Source organism: Physeter macrocephalus, chromosome 21 (genome assembly GCF_002837175.3).
Source record: "Physeter macrocephalus isolate SW-GA chromosome 21, ASM283717v5, whole genome shotgun sequence".
NCBI classification, from domain to species: Eukaryota; Metazoa; Chordata; class Mammalia; order Artiodactyla; family Physeteridae; genus Physeter; species Physeter macrocephalus.
The window spans coordinates 121,451,432-121,469,090 of NC_041234.1; the positions used below are offsets into that span (position 1 = coordinate 121,451,432).

Sequence of the window (17,659 nt, forward strand, 5' to 3'; positions counted from 1 at the left end):
GCTTAAAGACTTAAACATAAGACATGATACCATAAAACTCCTAGAAGAGATCATAGGCAAAACATTCTCTGACATAAATTGTACCAATGTTTTCTTAGCCTCCCAAGGCAAAAGAAATAAAAGCAAAAATAAATAAATGGGACCTAATCAAACTTATAAGCTTTTGTACAGCAAAGGAAACCATAAACAAAATGAAACACAACCTTTGGACTGGGAAAAATATTTGCAAATGATGTGACTGACAAGGGCTTAATTTCCAAAATATACAAATAGCTCATACAACTCAATAACAATAAAAAACAAACAACCCAATCGAAAAATGGACCGAAGATCTAAATAGACATTTCTCCAAAGAAGACATACAAATGGCCAATAGGGACATGAAAAGATGCTCAACACCGCTAACTATTAGAAAAATGCAAATGAAAGCTACAATGAGGTACCAGCTCACACTGGTCAGAATGACCATCATTAAAGTCTACAAATAACAGGGAAACCCCCGGCGGTCCAGTGGTTAGGACTCCGAGCTTTCACTGCCGAGGGCATAGGTTCGATCCCTGGTTGGGGAACTAACACCCTGCAAGCTGCAAAGTGCAGCCAAAAGAAAAAAAGCCTACAAATAACAAATGCTGGAGAGGGTGTGGAGAAAAGGGAACCCTCCTACACTGTTGGTGGGAATGTAAATTGGTGCAGCCAGTATGGAGGTTCCCCAAAAAACTAAAAATAGAGCTACCATATGATCCAGCAATCCCACTCCTGGGCATATATCCGGAGAAAACTGTAACTCAAAAAGATACATGCACCCCTAGTTCAAAGCAGCACTGTTTACAATAGCCAAGACATGGAAGCAACCTAAATGTCCATTGACAGATGAATGGATAAAGAAGATGGGGTACATATACGTAACAGAATACTACTCAGCCATATAAAAGAAGGAAATTTTGTCATTTGCGGCAACATGGATGGCCCTACAGATGATCATACTAAGTGAAGTAAGTCAGAAAGAGAAAGACAAATACCATATGATATCACTTATACGTGGAATCTAAAATATGACACAAGTGAACATATCTACGAAACAGAAACAGACTCCCAAACATAGAGAACAGACTTGTGGTTGCCAAGGGGGAGGAGAAGTGGGGGAAGGAAGGATTGGGAGTTTGGGATTAGTAGATGCAAACTATTATATAGAGAATGGATAAACAACAAGGCCCTACCTACCGTATAGCACAGGGAACTATATTCAATATCCTGTGATAAACCATAATGAAAAGAATATGAAAAAGAATATATACATGTATAACTGAATCACTCTGCTGTCCAGCAGTAATTAACATTGTAAATGAACTATACTCCAATAAAATTTAAAAAAATAAAAAATAAAAAACTGAGACCAGCCTTGAATACTCCGTGAACAGACAAAACCAGTTTAGTCACACAAGCAAGGCTTAATTTAGCTTATTTTAGGAGACTAACCTGACCTGGGTCATTTCTTGCTTATGCTTCTGGAAAGCATAAGCTAAACTGTTTCCTAAGGCTGATATGAGGTTAACCACTGACCAATTCCCTACCATTTAAGAAAATTCTAATATTATAACCAATCACTGTGAAGAATAAACAGTCACTTCCCTCATGCTGTGTAAGCTGCTTTATAACAGTACACCCCTCAGCGTCATTCCACGTGTTGGTCTGAGGGCTGTGTGTTCACAAACTGTCTTTTTGGTGTGTGCGCAATAAACTTTCACTAATCACTACTTTGATGATTCATTGGCTTTCTGTTATTTTTCTGTGATCGTTTGACAAGTCACAATTGATTAAATCACTGGCCGTTGGTGACTGAACTCAATCTTCTCCAGCCTCTAGCCCCTCTTCCCTCCCCAGAGGTCATGGTGGGGGTGGGAACTGAAAGTTCTAACCCTCTAACCCTGCAAGTTGGTTCCCCTGTCAACCAGCCCCCATCCTAAGGTTACCTAGAGGCTTTCAAAAGTCTCATTAACATAACAGAAGACACCTTTACTGCACTTATCACTTAGGAAATTCCAAGGGTTTTAGGACCACAGTGCCAGGAATGGAGACAAAAACCAAATATATATTTTGTTATAATGAAAGCAGCTCTTTTACCCCTTTCCTGTTTGCCCATTTCTGTTCCCCTGTAACCTTAAAAGAACCTAATTATAGGAATGAGATCACCAGGCAGTTTAACCTAACTCCTGACTTATACTCTCCTGAATGCACACCATGCCTTGTCTAACCTGTTGATTCTTTTCCTAGATAGAAGTAGTTAGTTAGCTCTCTACCCCCAACAGGCCCCCTAAGCAATCCTGCACGCAGGTCACATGGGCAGGAAAACATCTGAAGAAAGTCAGCCAGTCTGCACGCAAAGGAGAATGATGCAGAATCCAACCTCCTTCCCTGATGATTCACTGAGATTCTTACCCCCATTTTCCCCTTTAAAAACTGTCATGGTGGGGCTTCCCTGGTGGGGCAGTGGTTAAGAATCTGCCTGCCAATGCAGGGGACACGGGTTTGAGCCCTGGTCGGGGAAGATCCCACGTGCCACGGAGCAACTGAGCCCGTGTGCCACAACTGCTGAGCCTGTGCTCTAGAGCCCGCGAGCCACAAAACTACTGAGCCCCCGTGCCTAGAGCCCGTGCTCCGCAACAAGAGAAGCCACTGCAATGAGAAGCCCGCTCACCGCAATGCAGCCAAAAATAAATAAATTAAAAAAAAAAAACAAAAAAACTGTCATGGCTGAGCAGAATCTTTGGGGTTGGTCTCTGCACACAAACCCACCTTCTCCCCAGATTGCCGGGTTTTCTGATTAAAGCACCTTTTCCACTGACACTTGCCTCTCCATTATTGGCTTTTAAGTGGCAAGCAGCCAAATCTGACTTTGGTAACAATAAGTCAACATATCACATATACCAAACCAAAAATTTTCACTTAAAAGGTTTATTTTAGCAGCTCAGTTTTATCACATTCTACTTATTTGTTTAATATATTTATATTTGTTCTGCATAGATGGCATATTAACTTTTATAGTTGACTTTTTCATTTGATATTTGCTGCTACCTGGCCTGAAGAAAGAGTCAGGAGGATAGATAAAACCCGCGTGGTGGAAATGTGGGGCAGCAGTTTGCTTGTCAGCAGAACTTTACTGTCATGTGGGCTTCAGCGTCAGCTTTTCTTCTTCTTCTTTCTCAAATCCTGAACAGACGAGAGATCTTCCCTTGGGATATCGAGCACAACACTTACGCAGTTCTTGGATGACAGCCTGACACTTAGATTCCATGTAGTTGTTGGCTGAAAGACAGATAGACAGACCCTAGTCATGATCTCATAGGACTAGGGCACAGGGAGGTTTAGATCTGAGCTTCCCAGTCCTTTCACTTTATTGTATCTACAGACCTGGAGGAAAGAGGATGTACCCAAGTCCACTGAATTCTTTCTGATTTAGAGACCCATCAACAGGTTAATAAGGAAGTATGATGTACAAAGTGGTCGAAAGGTATTTTTACATATAATTTCCTTTTCTTTAACGCTGATTACTTACGTGCCTTTTTCCAGGGCGGTGGTTTTTAACCTCCTTTTTGTGTGTGTGTGTGTGTGTGTGTGTGTGTGTGTGTGTGTGTGTGTGTGTGTGTGTGTTTGGTCACTAATCCCTTTTGTTAATTTGGTGAATTAGAGAAATGCAGGAACCATGCACATTATTTTGCACTCAGTTTAAGGTGGCTGCTGGACCTTCCCTACCAAGTCTGTGCGTTAGGGGTTGTCAAACTGCAGCCTCAGGGTTGAATTCCACTCTTTTTTACAGCTGAGCTAAGAATGGGTTTTGCCAAAGGTTGGAAACACACACACACACACACACACACACACACACACACACACACACACACCCCAAAGACCTCCTGACTTCCAAATCCTAAAATATTTCCTGTTTGGTCCTTTACATAAAACATTTGCAAATCCCTGCTATACACAGACCCTAAGTCAAGGAGGACTTGACTTAAAGGTCCTAGGTCAACTGCAGGTGATGAGTCCCCCAGTACTAAAATGGGGTGCATGGGAGTTAGCCTGGGATAGGAAAGACAATTTTGATGAGAAAGAGAGTATGGCTGGGTGGCTAAGTCCAGGGTTGGACCCAGACCAAAGGGCTTCAGACCATCACTGTGCCCCTTAATAGTTCTGTGACCCTAGACAAGTTACATAGCTTCTGTGTTGATTTCCCTATCTATAAAAATGGGTCATAGTAGTATCTACCTCATGGGTGAAAGGATTAAAGCTTAATATTATTTAAAGCCCTTACAACTGAGCTTGTCATCCAGGGAGTACTTAATGCTCACTCTTAGCCCTTCTAGCTCTCAATCCACCCACATTGTAGTGAGGGGGGTGTAACCAGTTCTAACTTGATTTGTGTTCTCCTTTAGCTGTATGTTGCTAATTCAAATCAGGTAAGAATCAGATAGAATCAGGTAAGAATTTATTTGGGAGAAGAAATTGGGAAGAACATTCTTTTTTTTTTTTGGCGGGGGTGCCACGCTTCGAGGCTTGCGGGATCTTAGTTACCTGACCAGGGATTGAACCCGGGCCCATGGCAGTGAAAGTGCTGAGTCCTAACCCCTGGACCTCCAGGGAATTCCCCTTCCTTTTTCTTAAATTTGGAGGAAGGGAAGAAAAGGATGAATAAAATGGTATTATTATACATTAATATTTCAGATTAAAAGATTTTAAAAATATTGCTTACACCATAAAATGAAAAGTCCAAGAATGAAAGTTAAAAGTCAAAGGAAATATACAAACAAGGGTTTTCTTTGGTGGTGAGTCTTTGGGTGAACTCTGAACATTTTTCCCTCCTCCCTTTCTATATTTTCATGGCATCCATCTCTATCTATTACTTTAGTATTGGGAAAAAATTATCCAAAAAGTCAGTTTTCAAATTCAGATAGCCCTGTAGCCTTTTCTGTTTGTTCTGCTAGTAATCATTTGCTGATTTAAAAAAGTAAAATCCTCTAGCATATGGTAAAATTTATCTGCTTATTTAAAACAAAATGGACAAGTCACTTACATCAAATACGCTTTAGCTGATTTACTTTTGCCTTTACGAGTTAGTTGCCTGAATTCCAATTGTATTTTCACCCCCACCCCTTCTAACCTGACTGCTTTTAAAAAGTGAGTTGTCAGCCACAGTGCAGTCTAACCAACCCATTTAAAACTAGTCTTTTTTAAAAGGGACTTTGCTCAGCTTAGTAATTCTCAACTCTGGCTGCACATTAAAATCACCTGGTTAGCTTTTTAGACTGATTCCTGCCCAGACCACCCCCCCCCCAGAGAGTCTGATTTAACTGTTCTAGGCAAGTGTTTGAAGCCCTCCAGGTGATTCTAAATGTACAACCAGGATTATAAACCCCAAGCTTAGTTCACACCACTTTTTATTTTCTGCCATCCTTGATGACACAGAGAGGAAAATATTTAGGATAAGTTAATTACAGAAATATTACATTCTGAGAGGAGTTAACATAGTCTGCTGATAAAAAGAACAACTGTTCTCTTGTTCACAGATAAAGTCGAAAAATGTAGAAAAGCATTTAACATACTACCTTGTAAACATTTCTGTATTTCACAGGCTTGTTTCTGGCACGGATCCTTCTGCGGCATATCCAGAAAACTAAAATAAGAAAAATGATTTTTATTTTGTCTTTTATACATAAAGACTTTAAAGCCCCTCGATGGAATTTTCTTCTGAGACAAGCAGTATGCTCTTACAATTGCTGGAAAACAATTACACTAAAAAATATTCTTCCTGCTCATAGGATGAATTAACTGTATTTTTATAATATTCCATTTGGCTTGGAAGATATAAATAGCTTTACATAGGGGGAAAAAACCCTTGACTTCAGCTCATCTTGACTACTGTAAACCAATGTTGGGCTAGAGGAGCCGGCGCTGCAGCCTGACAAGTCGGCCCACTGCCCGGCTCTGTCACTCAGAGAACCACTCTTGATAAATGATTTAACTCCTTGAGCCTTTTTCCTTATTACTTGTGTGTAAAATAGGGATCATACCTACCTGAAAGCATTGATGGGAGGATTAAACGTGATACAGTATATAAAGTGCATAGAACAGTGCCTGGAAGGCAGTAAGGACTCAACACGTGATAGCTATTATTCCCAAGATTTTTAAAAAAGTAAAACCTTTCTTTTAATGTATATAAACTGTTATATGAGTATTTTAACTCAGGAAATTCTTTATCAGGTAGTGAATCAGCAATATTTGGTGCTATTATTACTTCCTGAGAAAGGTGCTAGGTAAGCAGCTAAAACGTTTTTTGGAGTTCTTACAGAAACCAACTTATTTAAAATATTTGTAACCAGAGAATAAATTTAAGTGCCCACGATTCTGATCAGCAACTTCTAAAAATTTGAAGACACAATTTCAGAAAGGAAAAAGGCCCAGGAGCCTTTGTAGCTAATTTCATTAATGCAAATGATCTCCCTTCTTTTCTCTTTCTCAGAGCCCCCTAAGTTCTTAGTAGATCCAAGTTAGGTCAGTACTGGGATGGGAAACACTGGAGCAAAACCTAGGATATTTACAGGATGGGAGAAGGAAAGGCAGGTGAATGGCTGCAGGGCAAATAAGCGACAAATAGATGTTGATGCTGCTAGGAGCTGCTCTCTTCTCTCTAAATCAGTACCAAGTCCTTGGTGGCCAGGGCATCTGTTCTGTAGCAGGCGCTGACTTTTGTGGGATTCATCAGATCCCAGCTCCAGCTGATGATGTCCATTAACGGTTCTATGGCAATCTCCAAAGGAGTCAATTTCAAGTTACGTATCCTAACTAAGTGCTTTTGTTGACTTGCTTTCTGCCTGCATAACCCTTTCTCTGCAGTTCCACTTTCGGTGTTCTTCATGACCCTTCCTAAACTTCTGTGTTCTTGAGCAGTTTTTCAACCCACTCCCTCCCCCCAGGCCCACAGGTGGGTGCACTGCAGTGGTGGATGACGTGATTGCCATATACTGAACAGAACAGAGGGGCATATCTTCCTAGAATCCCAGCACCTGGAAAAAAAAGATCATTAAAATCACCACAATCGAATAGGGTGAAAAAGAAGAAGGGGGGGTGGGGACAGGGGAGAAAAAGAAATACATACCAGATTAATCATCAGGCAAAAGCTTAAGCAACAGCTCCTGTACTCCCCTGACCTGTCAGAAAAAGGAAAGTTTATAGAGTACTCTGTTATAAGAGTCCCAGTACAATGAAAAATTATTAAGCAACATGTGTACCATTAAATGATGCTGGATCTGCCACAAGCGAGAGTTGTTATCCATGTAGCGCTCCTCGGGGTAGAGTTGCCACATGAGAGGTAGCTGGGAGGTGAGAAGGTGACTTGGCCTGGCTGCGTCACCTAAAGGAACCTGAACTTGCTGAACTCGTGCCCTTAGGAAACTCGTCTCCTAATGGAAAGAAACGATCAAAAATAAAACCAAAGACTTCAGGATATTGAGACTGGTTAGAAACCAAGTTGCTTGAAAGCAAAAATCAAGAAAGAAATAAACAAAATGTAAACAGTTACCTCTTCCAGGACGGCCACCCACGTGCGCTGGTGTTCGTCGCGGTAGATACCCTCTTGGTGAACCCAGAGGTGATCGGGTGGAGCCCCCACATCCTCTCCTGCCATCCTGGGCTTTGGATTCCAATTCTAGCCCTGCTTTTCTCCACCTAAGCCTGCAGCACCCGCGCACAGGACACAGGTGTGACTTTTTGGGTTGGAATGAACTCACCAATGAGCAAGGTGACCTGGTACTAGCAACCACCAACTAGAAGCAAACCTCATCTACGTCTATTTGCACAGCCTAAACAGAACTGAGGACGTCTGAAGCTCCCTGGCAGACACTGAGGTGACACTCAGGCAGAACCTTGGGTGATGCTGCTGACTGCGAAGCACTCAAGAGCTCTGCTAGGTGAGGGGTTCTGTGGAAATGTAGGCCTAGCGCTACAGGAAGCCGGGCAGTGGTCTCACAGTCTTTGCATTCAGCAAGCAGCATCCGACAAAATGTAGTGAGCAACGGAATATGCACAGGAGTGCGCATAAGGGCACACTTATTTGGGCAGGAAAGCAGTATAACAGACACATGCATGCCATATTCTCCAGGTAAAAGCCCCTTCCAAGCAGTTTCCATTTTAAAAGGTAAGACTGTGAAGGTCAAATCAGGTAATGTGCATGGCTTTCTAAATTGAAATTAGAAGTTTGTTTTAAGGGCAAACGACCTATTTATCAGTTTGCTTAGAAAGGTTACTAATAACGGCTAGGCATTTCCAGAAGGGAGTTTTCATTTTAGGGAAAATACTTATGGTCGCATCATGGAATTTTTCAGTTGCAACAGACCCTGGGGATCATGATGATTCAGAGCTGAGAGACAGCAAATGATAGTCACCCATCTAGGTCCTTGTTTCATTTTAATAATGCTTCAGGATGTCACAGGAGCCCATTTTTCCATAGACGCGTGGGTTTAAATTCTGTTTTCCCAAGTCAGAAGGGCCGAAAAGCCCACCTGCCCTTTGGGAGGTGTAAAGGAAGCACACCTTCTGGGCAAACTCTTTCCATAACGCAGACTCAGCTCCGACCCCATAAGGATCCTCCGCCCAGGTCTGGGTCTCATTCAGGGCCTCACAACAACTTGAGCTGCATTTTACAGGAATGAACCTTTTGGAGCCAGCTTACAGCGTCGCAGCGTGCTTTCACTGGGTGTCTACGTTGGGCAGAGTGCAGACACGGCATTGGGGGATCTGCTCCAAAAAACAGAGGCCTCCTATTCCCATTAGGCGGCCTTTAGGTAGGAGAGGGACTGCAACACAGCTTGGGAGGTTGTTAAACCCTCAAAATGAGATTGTCAAGAGGAAACGAGATGCCAGAACACAGGATGATGCCAGAAAGAACTAATTGAGCTGAACCAAGCCTTCTTTTCAAGAACAACAATCTGAGTCTGATTTGTTGTTGTTGTTTTTCCTTAACATTGTTAGTTTACCTTCCCTAAAAGGTAAGTGGAAAATATATTTTATAGACGTAGGAAATGGTCTGATTGTAGTGAATAATTTATGAGCCTCACAGTTGCCTCGCCCATTGCACCCTGAGTGGACCTGACTCTGAGCCCACCGTAGCTTTTGTCTTATAGGGCTCTCTCATTTCAAACTCACCTAGAGCGGAACACCTTCTCCTAAACCAAATCCTGATTTCTCGCAGTGGCAACAAAGCCTCTCCTGAGCCTGCGGACTCAAAACTTGTGAGTTATCGTGGACTTCTTCCTCTTCTTCAGCTGGTGCATCCACCTGTCACCATTTCCAGCAAGCACCACTACCACTGTACTTGAGACCAACTTTTCCCCAATACCAGGTTCATCATGTCTAGCGCCGTATCGTTGCTCTCGCTTTCCACTCGCCTAATGTTCCTCCCCGGGCCTCTCTGCCTATCTCAGTACTATTACCGCAGAGGGCAAGTGCCTGCCTTCTTGATGAAAACTTCCTGCCTCTTATGAATACTGTAGCATTTATGTCTAAACTAAAACTCAGATTTGACCGCTAATTATAAATTGCTTCGCATTTTGCTCTGCTTATTTCACAAGTCCTGTCCGCCTCCCCCCACCCCAGTACAGTGTTATAAGCACCTCAGCAGAAGGAATAATACAGCACTGGACACCCTAAGCCTCAAATACTAGTCAAACAGTGTTCCTGTGAGTGGATGGATACGTATGCTGAGTAGAGAGGGGAGGCAAAGGCCACATGAGCATATGGGTAGAGAGTGACTCTCTGGGTCTGTTATACAGCTATATATACATTATTTTGTTCAAAGCCATTTTTTTCCATGTAGCAGATACAATTGTTCTGCCTCTCTTTCTCCCCAAGATTTTGGAAAGAAGAGATAAAAACAAAACCCAGTAAATACTAATGTCAAAATAAAATATATTAAAGCCTGAATTTTGAGTACAAAAGAAACACGTGCCCCCCGCCAAAGTAGAAACCAAATGTTAAGGGTTTTAGGACCAGCTCAACTTCACAGGTCCTAGCAACAGCTAACACGTTGACACATTGACATTTAAATCTGTTTTGAATGAAAAGCAAAATTTTACTGGTTACACCGATATTAAAAGGAAATAATTCCGCTGGCATAGAGGGCAAACAAATTGGATGCTCTGAGTTAGTAAGAATCACTACAAAGAGGCCTATGAGTCACTACAAAATATTCTCAGAAGAAAGGCAGCGTGGTGTGCTGCTGTGACCCGAGGGACAACATGCTGGGCATCAGCAGGATGAACCTGGGAACAAACGCCAGCACACAACCCTGGACTTGCATGCGCTACCAGAGACAGCGTGAAGGCCCAGCGAAAGGCAACTGCAGTGATCAAGGGACTGAGAAGCTGCCCCGTGAGCACGAATCAAGAGCCTCAGCAGAGAAAAGCCAAGGCTCAGTGAGAGGGATTAAGATCAAAGCCGCAAAATCGCAGGTTGTATGAATGGAATACAGTTTCCCTAGAAGTGATCCTTGGAACCCTTGCCCCTTTTTCCTTGGTCAAATAAGTTTGGGAATCTTGTAGAAGCATAAAGCACATAAGTACAGTAAAAGCTCTGGCAAGTTATGCAGTAAAGAAACTTTATTTTAACATTCCCCAAATTTATTTGACTAGAGAACATTCTCCTCCATATGACAGTTGTGCACAAAATTCAGGACCCCTTGAACTAAGATGAATCTCTGAAAACCTCGAGATAAACTTAGGTACAATGTGCAATACAAAACACAGAACATAAACCTGTTCCACTCAACTCAAGGAATACTACCAGATGCAAATTCAAATGGATTCGAAAAAGTGTTTATAGGGAATTCCCTGGTGGTCCAGTGGTTAAGACTCCGCGGTCCCAATGCAGGGGGCACAGGTTCGATCCCTGGTCGGGGAACTAAGATCCTGCGTGCCGCACGGTGCGGCCAAAAAAAAAAAAGTGTTTATATACCTTTATTACCCATGAATGCACTAAAAAAAAGATTGTCCCCGTGGGGGTTACCTTGATGCCACGGCCAGGGACCACACTAGCCTAGACAGAATATTTCTTAGTAAGGCAGTTTGTGAACTACGTTTTAAGCAGATAGACCACACAGAAGGGCTTGCTTAGGTAGGTAATGCAAGTAAAACCATTATTTTTCATTTACAGAATGAATTATTTTGTGTCTTTTAAAAGAAGTATAATTTGGTTTAATTTCCAGGTGTTTGAACAGTTTTGAAACATGAATCAGTTGAATACACTTACTTTATTTGAAGTCAATTAATAAACTCCTCTACTTACAATGGGTGAAGTTACCAAGCCCTGGAGTCAGCCCGGCCTGTGTATGAATGCTGATTTTGCCACTTACTAGCTCTGTGACCTCGGATAAGTTAAGCTCTCTACACTCCAGTTTTCTAAGATGTCAAATGAGAATTAAAGAACAAATTAATCATAACTGTCAGCACTTACCTAGCACTTCCTACATGTTTATATATTGACTCTTTTAATCTTCACAGTCACCCATTAGATGGATACTATTATTACCCCCACTTAACGATGAGGGAAGTAAGGCACAGAGAAGTTAGCTAACTTGCATGAGGTAACACAGCTAGGAAGTTGCAGAGGCTGATTCCAATTGGGGCAGTTTACACATACAAGGTATACAAATGCTTAGTAGAGTGTCTAGCACATGATAAGCTTGCCATAAATGTTAATAGTTTTTTTCTACTCCAATTAAACTTTAGAGCTGTAAAATGCAGCCATGAGCATTATAAAAGGTAGAGAATATCACTGTGGAGTATGAGATTGACTAACACCAACCATAGACAAAAGGTGTTTTTCTTCTCGAAGCTGCCTAAAAGTGCTTATAAACGCAAGACGTCCCATCACAAAACATAAAAATAAGAACAGCCATACTTGCACCATCAGCGCAGGGCATACTAGCCGCGAATAGCCATTGAAAATAATATATGCTGTAAAATTGAAGCTTAAGAGAAAAATTAGATGGGTCCAGTGTAATTGCACACTTGAAATTTTGCCCCAGCTTCATCATTATCAAAATTAATCATGGAAGGATGTGCAATATGATTCTTAAACATTAGGTAAAAATGGAGGTTGCTGGCATGGATGTTCCAGATAGTTCCACTGGACGTGGGCCCTATTTGTGGGGAGATCGGGGTTGGAACTGACTTGGGAGAAAAGAGCAAAGCATCAACACCTCCTCCAGCAGCACCCTGGGCATGTTCCCTTTCCAGTACTGCCCTGTCCGCCTGTCTCCCAACTACACACGGAACAGAGAAGCAGATCAAACCCACAGAGGCACTGACTGGCCGTGGCGGCAGCACGGCATAGATTTTTCTTTGGTTTCGAATCGTTCCCAGAATCCGCGTGTAATTCCTAGCCTCGGGAGTGGGAGATGTGTACTGTCCCCTATTGCATGTTTATCACACCTCAAAAGAAAATTACTTTTACATATAATTTCACCAGGTCTGATATCACCGAGACAAGGCGAGCTGAGGAAACTTGTGCATATCTGCTGCGATCTGCGATACATCCGACCTCGAACAGAAACTTCAGTTCCCCTTTCCCCTTCCCTGTATCGAACAAATAAATACCTAAAAGCCTTTGGAGAAAGTAGCAGCCGCCAAGCTTAGGAGTGATACTTTTTCAGACACAGTATAACACTGTTTCTGCCAAGAGGTTACTCACATGAATATAGTGTTTCTTGGGCTAATTATCCGCCTCAAGAGCAGCGAGGCTACAACTTCAGGTCACCCACCCCGGGCCACTCAAGCCAGGATCGGGACGTGAGCCCGGGGCGAGCCGAGGGGCATTCCGGGCCGAGGTCACCGAACCGAAGTTACGGGGCGCGGGCCGGCCACCGGAAGTGGTCCAGGGAAAGAGTGGTCCCAAATTCAGGGCCCCTAACTTGGAAACAAAACAAAATAAAAGAAAACCTTAACTCAGGACCGAATTTCAAAAGAGCGTCCCTTGGGCTCGAGAGGCCGGCGCGCGCGGCGATGCCGCCTGAGGGAGGTCCCCGGAGCGTGTAGGCCGCGCACGGCTCTTCTCGGCGGGCGGGCAAAATGGGCGCCGGCGCTCAGGAGGCGCCGGCCCGGCCGTCCGGCCGCTCCTCACAGACCACGTCCGCCCGCGGCCCGAGAGCGCCGCCTCCCTGCCGCCCCCCGCGCCCGGCCCGACGTCCAGACCGCGGCCGGCCACCGCCCTCTGCCCCGACGGCCACGCCTGCCCCAACCGGCGCGGGCGTTTCCCAGGTGCCGCCGGGCCGGCCCCGCCCCCGCGTCCCAAGCTCCGCCCCCGCGCGCCCGCCCGCCCCGCCCCGCGCCCCAGGCCCCGCCCCCACGGAACCCAAGCGCCGGAGCAGCCGGTTGGCCAGGCCCGAGTGGGCCCGAGGCGGACGTGAGCAGGGCCAGACCAAGATGGCGGTGCAGGTGGTGCAGGCGGTGCAGGCGGTTCATCTGGAATCGGATGCTTTCCTAGTTTGTCTCAACCACGCTCTGAGCACAGAGAAGGAGGAGGTGATGGGGCTGTGCATAGGGGAGGTGAGTAAGTCAGCCAGTAAGCCCGGCTGGAACCCTGCTGAGCAGTCCCACCGTGTCCCCTGGTTGGGTGTTGCCAGCGCCCAGGGCTGCGGAGGCCACAGGCACTCCTGACTCAGATCCTTGGACGTATCCTTTGGATGGTCCTGTCGCCTGGGCCCCGTTTCCTCGCGTCGTTTAAGGCTTCTTTACCCTTCCGCAAGCCACCAGCGATCCTCCTAAGCCTCGGGGAGTGGGGGGGGAGGGATGGAAGGCTCGCTGTTTCTTGTAGTCTGTGGCTTTTCTTTAGATCTGGAGTTATCACCCCATTGCCCAAAACTGCAAGTCAGATCAGAAAGCCCATCTTTTATAATGAGGACATCAGTGTATCAGGAAGCAGCTGACCACGATTAGGGCCCCTAGCCTCGCCTCCACTCTTCCCTCTAGGAATCATTTTGAGGGTTCGGTTCCAAATAACCCAAGACAGGTGAGGGTTTCCAAGAATCCCAAGTTTCCACTGCGTTACATATTGCAGATGGGTGAAAGAGGATGAGGAAATAGAGCTTACTTGTTGGCAATCCGAAGTAAGAATTCTCCAGTCTTTCATGCCGGTGTACAGGAACACATAACCTAATTTTCATATTATCTGCATCCATGTACATCTAATACACTTAATGTGATCAATAATGTTTTCTGCTCTTTCCCACTCTAGTTGAATGATGACCCAAGGTAAGACTATATTTGTTTACTCCTATCTTTTGATCTCTTTGTCATTGTTAACTCAAAATTATCACAACTTTCGCAATGTTTTGTACAGATTGTATTTTAAGTTACCATTATGACTGTGGGGCTCCCTCAAGAACACAGTTTCAATTCCACCCCAACCCTGAAAGTTGCTTTCCACCTTACTTTCTAGTAGGAGGATTTTCAGTTGAGATATGTATGATCCTATGTGAAAAATATGGTTGGGGGAACCAAGATCATAAGTGAACCTGTGAAAGCTCTCTGTGGCAGATGATGTGCATATGAGGAGACATTTCTCCCTATTAATCCATTTCTCTATCTAAATTGTTAACGGCTTTCTGCCTCCCCCTGGTGGACCCTACAGTGATCTCAGAGATCCGCAGCGGCTTGAATGCTTGAGGTGGTGAAAGCTTTGGTCTACCTTTATTTAAACGTCAGAGCACAGCAGTTTCTCCTTGTCAAACTCACCTCCTTAATACCCAGGATTATAGGACTTTAGCTTTGCCCATGAAAACTATGCACTCGCCACTTAAGCATATGTCTCCAAGTCCTTCTAACAGACATATGAGCACAGCTCTAGCCTCAGTTTACTTTCCCTCCTCTTCCTTTGTCTCTGCTGTTTCATTGCAAAAACTGCTATTCCTGTTACTTTGCTTTAATACCTTTTTATATTCCAAACCTCAGTTCCCTTTTTTTCTAATTTATCCCCAAAAGGAGTGACCCCAAATTTACATATACTGGAACTGATATGCGCACAGTTGCTGAAAAGGTACGTGTGCTATAACTTTGCATGATGAAAATTGCACTTGGGGAGGGATTTCTGTATTCTGTTTGATGATCTCAGCCAGGGATTAACCCAGTTCATGCAGACCCACATTTGGCTGGGTGGGGTGTTCTCTCTAGGAAAATCAGATGAAGAATCTACTCAGTAGGAATGGGACCTAATTTTCTATTCTTTCTGGCAAATTATTACTACTTGATCAAGATGAGTAACCACTGTCAGCTCTCCTCCTTGTTGTCCTCTGCTGGGTTTCTGGCCCTTCTCCCATCTTCCTTGAGACCTTGGCTGGTTCACATCCTTGAGATCTGGTTCACATCATTGTTATCTTTTTATCCCAAGTCCCAGTATCTGCTCAGGCAACCCCTCTGCTTACAGGCAACCTGTCTGCACTCCCACCCTGCCTTTTCTTTCCTTTTGATTTCTTTAATATTTATTTATTTATTTGGCTGCAAGGGTCTTAGTTGTGGCACGCATGATCTTCGTTGCTGCGTGTGGGATCTTTAGTTGCGGCATGTGGGACCTAGTTCCCTGACCAGGGATCGAACCCGGGCCCCCTGCATTGGGAGTGCGGAGTCTTAACCACTGGACCACCAGGGAAGTCCCCCTGCCCTGCCTTTTCTGGCATGCTCGAGCTTTTATGGTCGAATGTAATGCTTCTCAACCTAATTGTGGTGTAGGACCAGTTAACTTTTTCCCAACCTGTTGCAGACCAATGTTTTTGTAAAATACAATAAAAATAAATTATGTCCTCTTCTCCCACCAAGCAGACAGTGGAGGTGATAAAAGTTATCAGGCAACAAACAACTCCATCTAATTATTACCCCCATGTACAGTCTTCCCAAATCAAGGAAAGAAGTCCACTTCCTATCCAGAGCTGCAGCTTCTTCAAATACCTTGCTTATCAAATATCCTGTCTCTCTTCTGAGTCTTCAACCTATTCCTATCATCTGGCTTTTTTCCCTTAGGATACAACTGTGCTTAAATTACTCTCATTTTCAGAAAGGAAAGAAAAATAACTTCTCAATCCTGTATCTTCCTGTAGTTAGCTGCTCTTGTATCCTTCCTTTAATAGTCAGACCTCTTAAAAGAATAGGCTGCAGTCATTCCTTATTTACCTTCTCCAGTGAAAGCAACCACCCTCTAGTTTGCAGTTCCACCTCTCCAGCCACCTCCTCATTGCTACATCAGTGGATTATTCCTTGGTGCTTATCTTACTTAATCTTTGTCCTCAGAACTCTGAACTCTCATGGGGTTTTTTATTTGTTTTGTTTTTGCTGTGTCTACCATTCCTCCCCCCTCTCTCTCATCCTTTATGGAATCTTCCTCCTCTGCCTATGCATCAAATATTGGTATTCTCCAAGTTTCTGCCTTCACCTCCTCCTCTTCCCAGAATGTCCTTCTGGCCAGCCTTACCTCCCCTATGGCTTTACCTGCAGCAGACATTGAGGTTAGACAGATCTGTCTTCAAATACTTTCTCTGATACTTGTGTGACTTAGGGCATGTTACTTAACATCTGTGAGCTTTGCTTTCTTTATCTGCAAAACAGGGATAATGACAGCCACCAGTTTCATAGAATTGTTGGGAAAGTTGGATCTGGGTAATGTGTGTAAAACACTCATCTGTAGAATGGGCATAACAATAGTACCAACCTCACTGGGTCATGGAGAGAGTTAATTAAATTAATACATGAAAAGCACTTTCCAAGTGCCTGACGCATGACTGGTGGCCAGCATTGGCCATTCTGACTTGTTGTTAATGGCCAGTAGGTGATGGTTAGTATGAATTATCCCAAGCTCCCGAACTTCATACTCCACTGCCTTCTGGACATCCACGTTTATCCAGACACAGGCATCTTAAACTAACGTGTTCAAAACGGAACCTTTCCTCTTCCTCAAACCCTCTCCTCCAGCATTCCTCCTGCCGTAGTAGTTCCCACACCTGGCTGCACCTTGGAATCACCCAGTAATCTTTACAAAATCCTGATACTGACTCAGTTGGTCTTTGGTGAGACCTGTGTGGCAGGAGTTTAAAAAGCTCCCCAGGTGATTCTAATGTGCAGCCAAGTTTGGGAACCACTGCCTGCCATTCAGAACCATTAACGTAGATTGCTTTCCCGTTTGTTTCCAATGCACCATCCCAACACCTGCTACCTTAGTTGAGGTCCTTATCATTTCCTTTATGGAATACCGCATCAGCCTCTCCACTGGTCTCCTTGCCGTGAGTCTGTCTCACCTCTAGTCTTTTCTTTTGAGTACTTAGGATGTGATCTTTTGAGAACATAAGTCTGCTTGGCTAACTCCTTATTCCTTGCAGTTCAGCCCAGGTGCCACCCGCCTCCTTGAAGGAACCAGTCCTGACCTGTAGGCTAGCTCCTTGAGCATATCTATTGCAGTGCATATATGTTGTCTTAGAGTTGTTTACCTGTCTGTCTTCCTGGATGTGACTACTGTATCCTGTTTACCTTTGTATACTCAGGCCCTCGTGTAGTGCCTCACATATAGTACATACTTGATAAATACATGTTGTATGAATTAACATACATCCCCTACAGGAGGAAATTAGTGTTAC

The 17,659-nt window shown here is 44.0% G+C and overlaps 3 protein-coding genes across 6 annotated transcripts in view; 1 reads left to right on the forward strand and 2 right to left on the reverse strand.

Moving 5' to 3' along the window:
* Positions 1 to 2,965: 2,965 nt before the first annotated feature.
* CMC4 (C-X9-C motif containing 4) lies at positions 2,966 to 12,790 on the reverse strand. 2 transcript variants are annotated; one of them, XM_024116785.3, is made up of 3 exons: positions 12,736 to 12,790; positions 5,598 to 5,665; positions 2,966 to 3,303 (listed from the first exon to the last, which is right to left on the reverse strand). In XM_024116785.3, exons 2-3 carry the CDS (start codon positions 5,653 to 5,655, stop codon positions 3,161 to 3,163), a joined length of 201 nt encoding a protein of 66 aa, XP_023972553.1. In that variant the 5' UTR covers positions 5,656 to 5,665; positions 12,736 to 12,790; the 3' UTR covers positions 2,966 to 3,160. The 2 variants fall into 2 exon arrangements, with proteins under 2 accessions (XP_023972553.1, XP_028338477.1); XM_028482676.2 differs by lacking the exon at positions 12,736 to 12,790 and adding an exon at positions 6,692 to 6,719.
* Positions 6,969 to 12,823, reverse strand: MTCP1 (mature T cell proliferation 1). Its single transcript, XM_007119282.4, has 5 exons — positions 12,736 to 12,823; positions 7,571 to 7,722; positions 7,281 to 7,451; positions 7,148 to 7,199; positions 6,969 to 7,055 (listed from the first exon to the last, which is right to left on the reverse strand). Exons 2-4 carry the CDS (start codon positions 7,673 to 7,675, stop codon positions 7,152 to 7,154), a joined length of 324 nt encoding a protein of 107 aa, XP_007119344.1. The 5' UTR covers positions 7,676 to 7,722; positions 12,736 to 12,823; the 3' UTR covers positions 6,969 to 7,055; positions 7,148 to 7,151.
* Positions 12,824 to 13,417: 594 nt separating this feature from the next.
* Positions 13,418 to 17,659, forward strand: part of BRCC3 (BRCA1/BRCA2-containing complex subunit 3) — an 85,053-nt gene continuing 80,811 nt past the window's right edge. For 2 of the 3 annotated variants that reach the window (XM_024116725.3, XM_024116727.3), the window contains exons 1-3: positions 13,419 to 13,589; positions 14,278 to 14,294; positions 15,024 to 15,078. In XM_024116725.3, coding sequence (XP_023972493.1) covers positions 13,467 to 13,589; positions 14,278 to 14,294; positions 15,024 to 15,078 — 195 coding nt within the window. In that variant the 5' untranslated portion in view covers positions 13,419 to 13,466. Of the gene's footprint in view, positions 13,590 to 14,277; positions 14,295 to 15,023; positions 15,079 to 17,659 lie in introns of all 3 variants that reach the window. The other variant, XM_024116726.3, reaches the window with a different exon arrangement.

Bases quoted from the DNA above. Each gene is read 5' to 3' on its own strand.
- CMC4 (XM_028482676.2), bottom strand. From the start codon at position 6,714: ATGCCCTGGCCACCAAGGACTTG. The intron at 5,666-6,691 runs GTACTGATTTAG...TTCTTATTTTAG, and splicing joins CCCTGGCCACCAAGGACTTG to TTTTCTGGATATGCCGCAGA. The intron at 3,304-5,597 runs GTAGTATGTTAA...TCTGTCTTTCAG, and splicing joins AATACAGAAATGTTTACAAG to CCAACAACTACATGGAATCT.
- MTCP1 (XM_007119282.4), bottom strand. From the start codon at position 7,675: ATGGCAGGAGAGGATGTGGGGGCTCCACCCGATCACCTCTGGGTTCAC. The intron at 7,452-7,570 runs GTAACTGTTTAC...TCTTTCCATTAG, and splicing joins GGGTGGCCGTCCTGGAAGAG to GAGACGAGTTTCCTAAGGGC. The intron at 7,200-7,280 runs GTACACATGTTG...TTTTTCTGACAG, and splicing joins AGATCCAGCATCATTTAATG to GTCAGGGGAGTACAGGAGCT.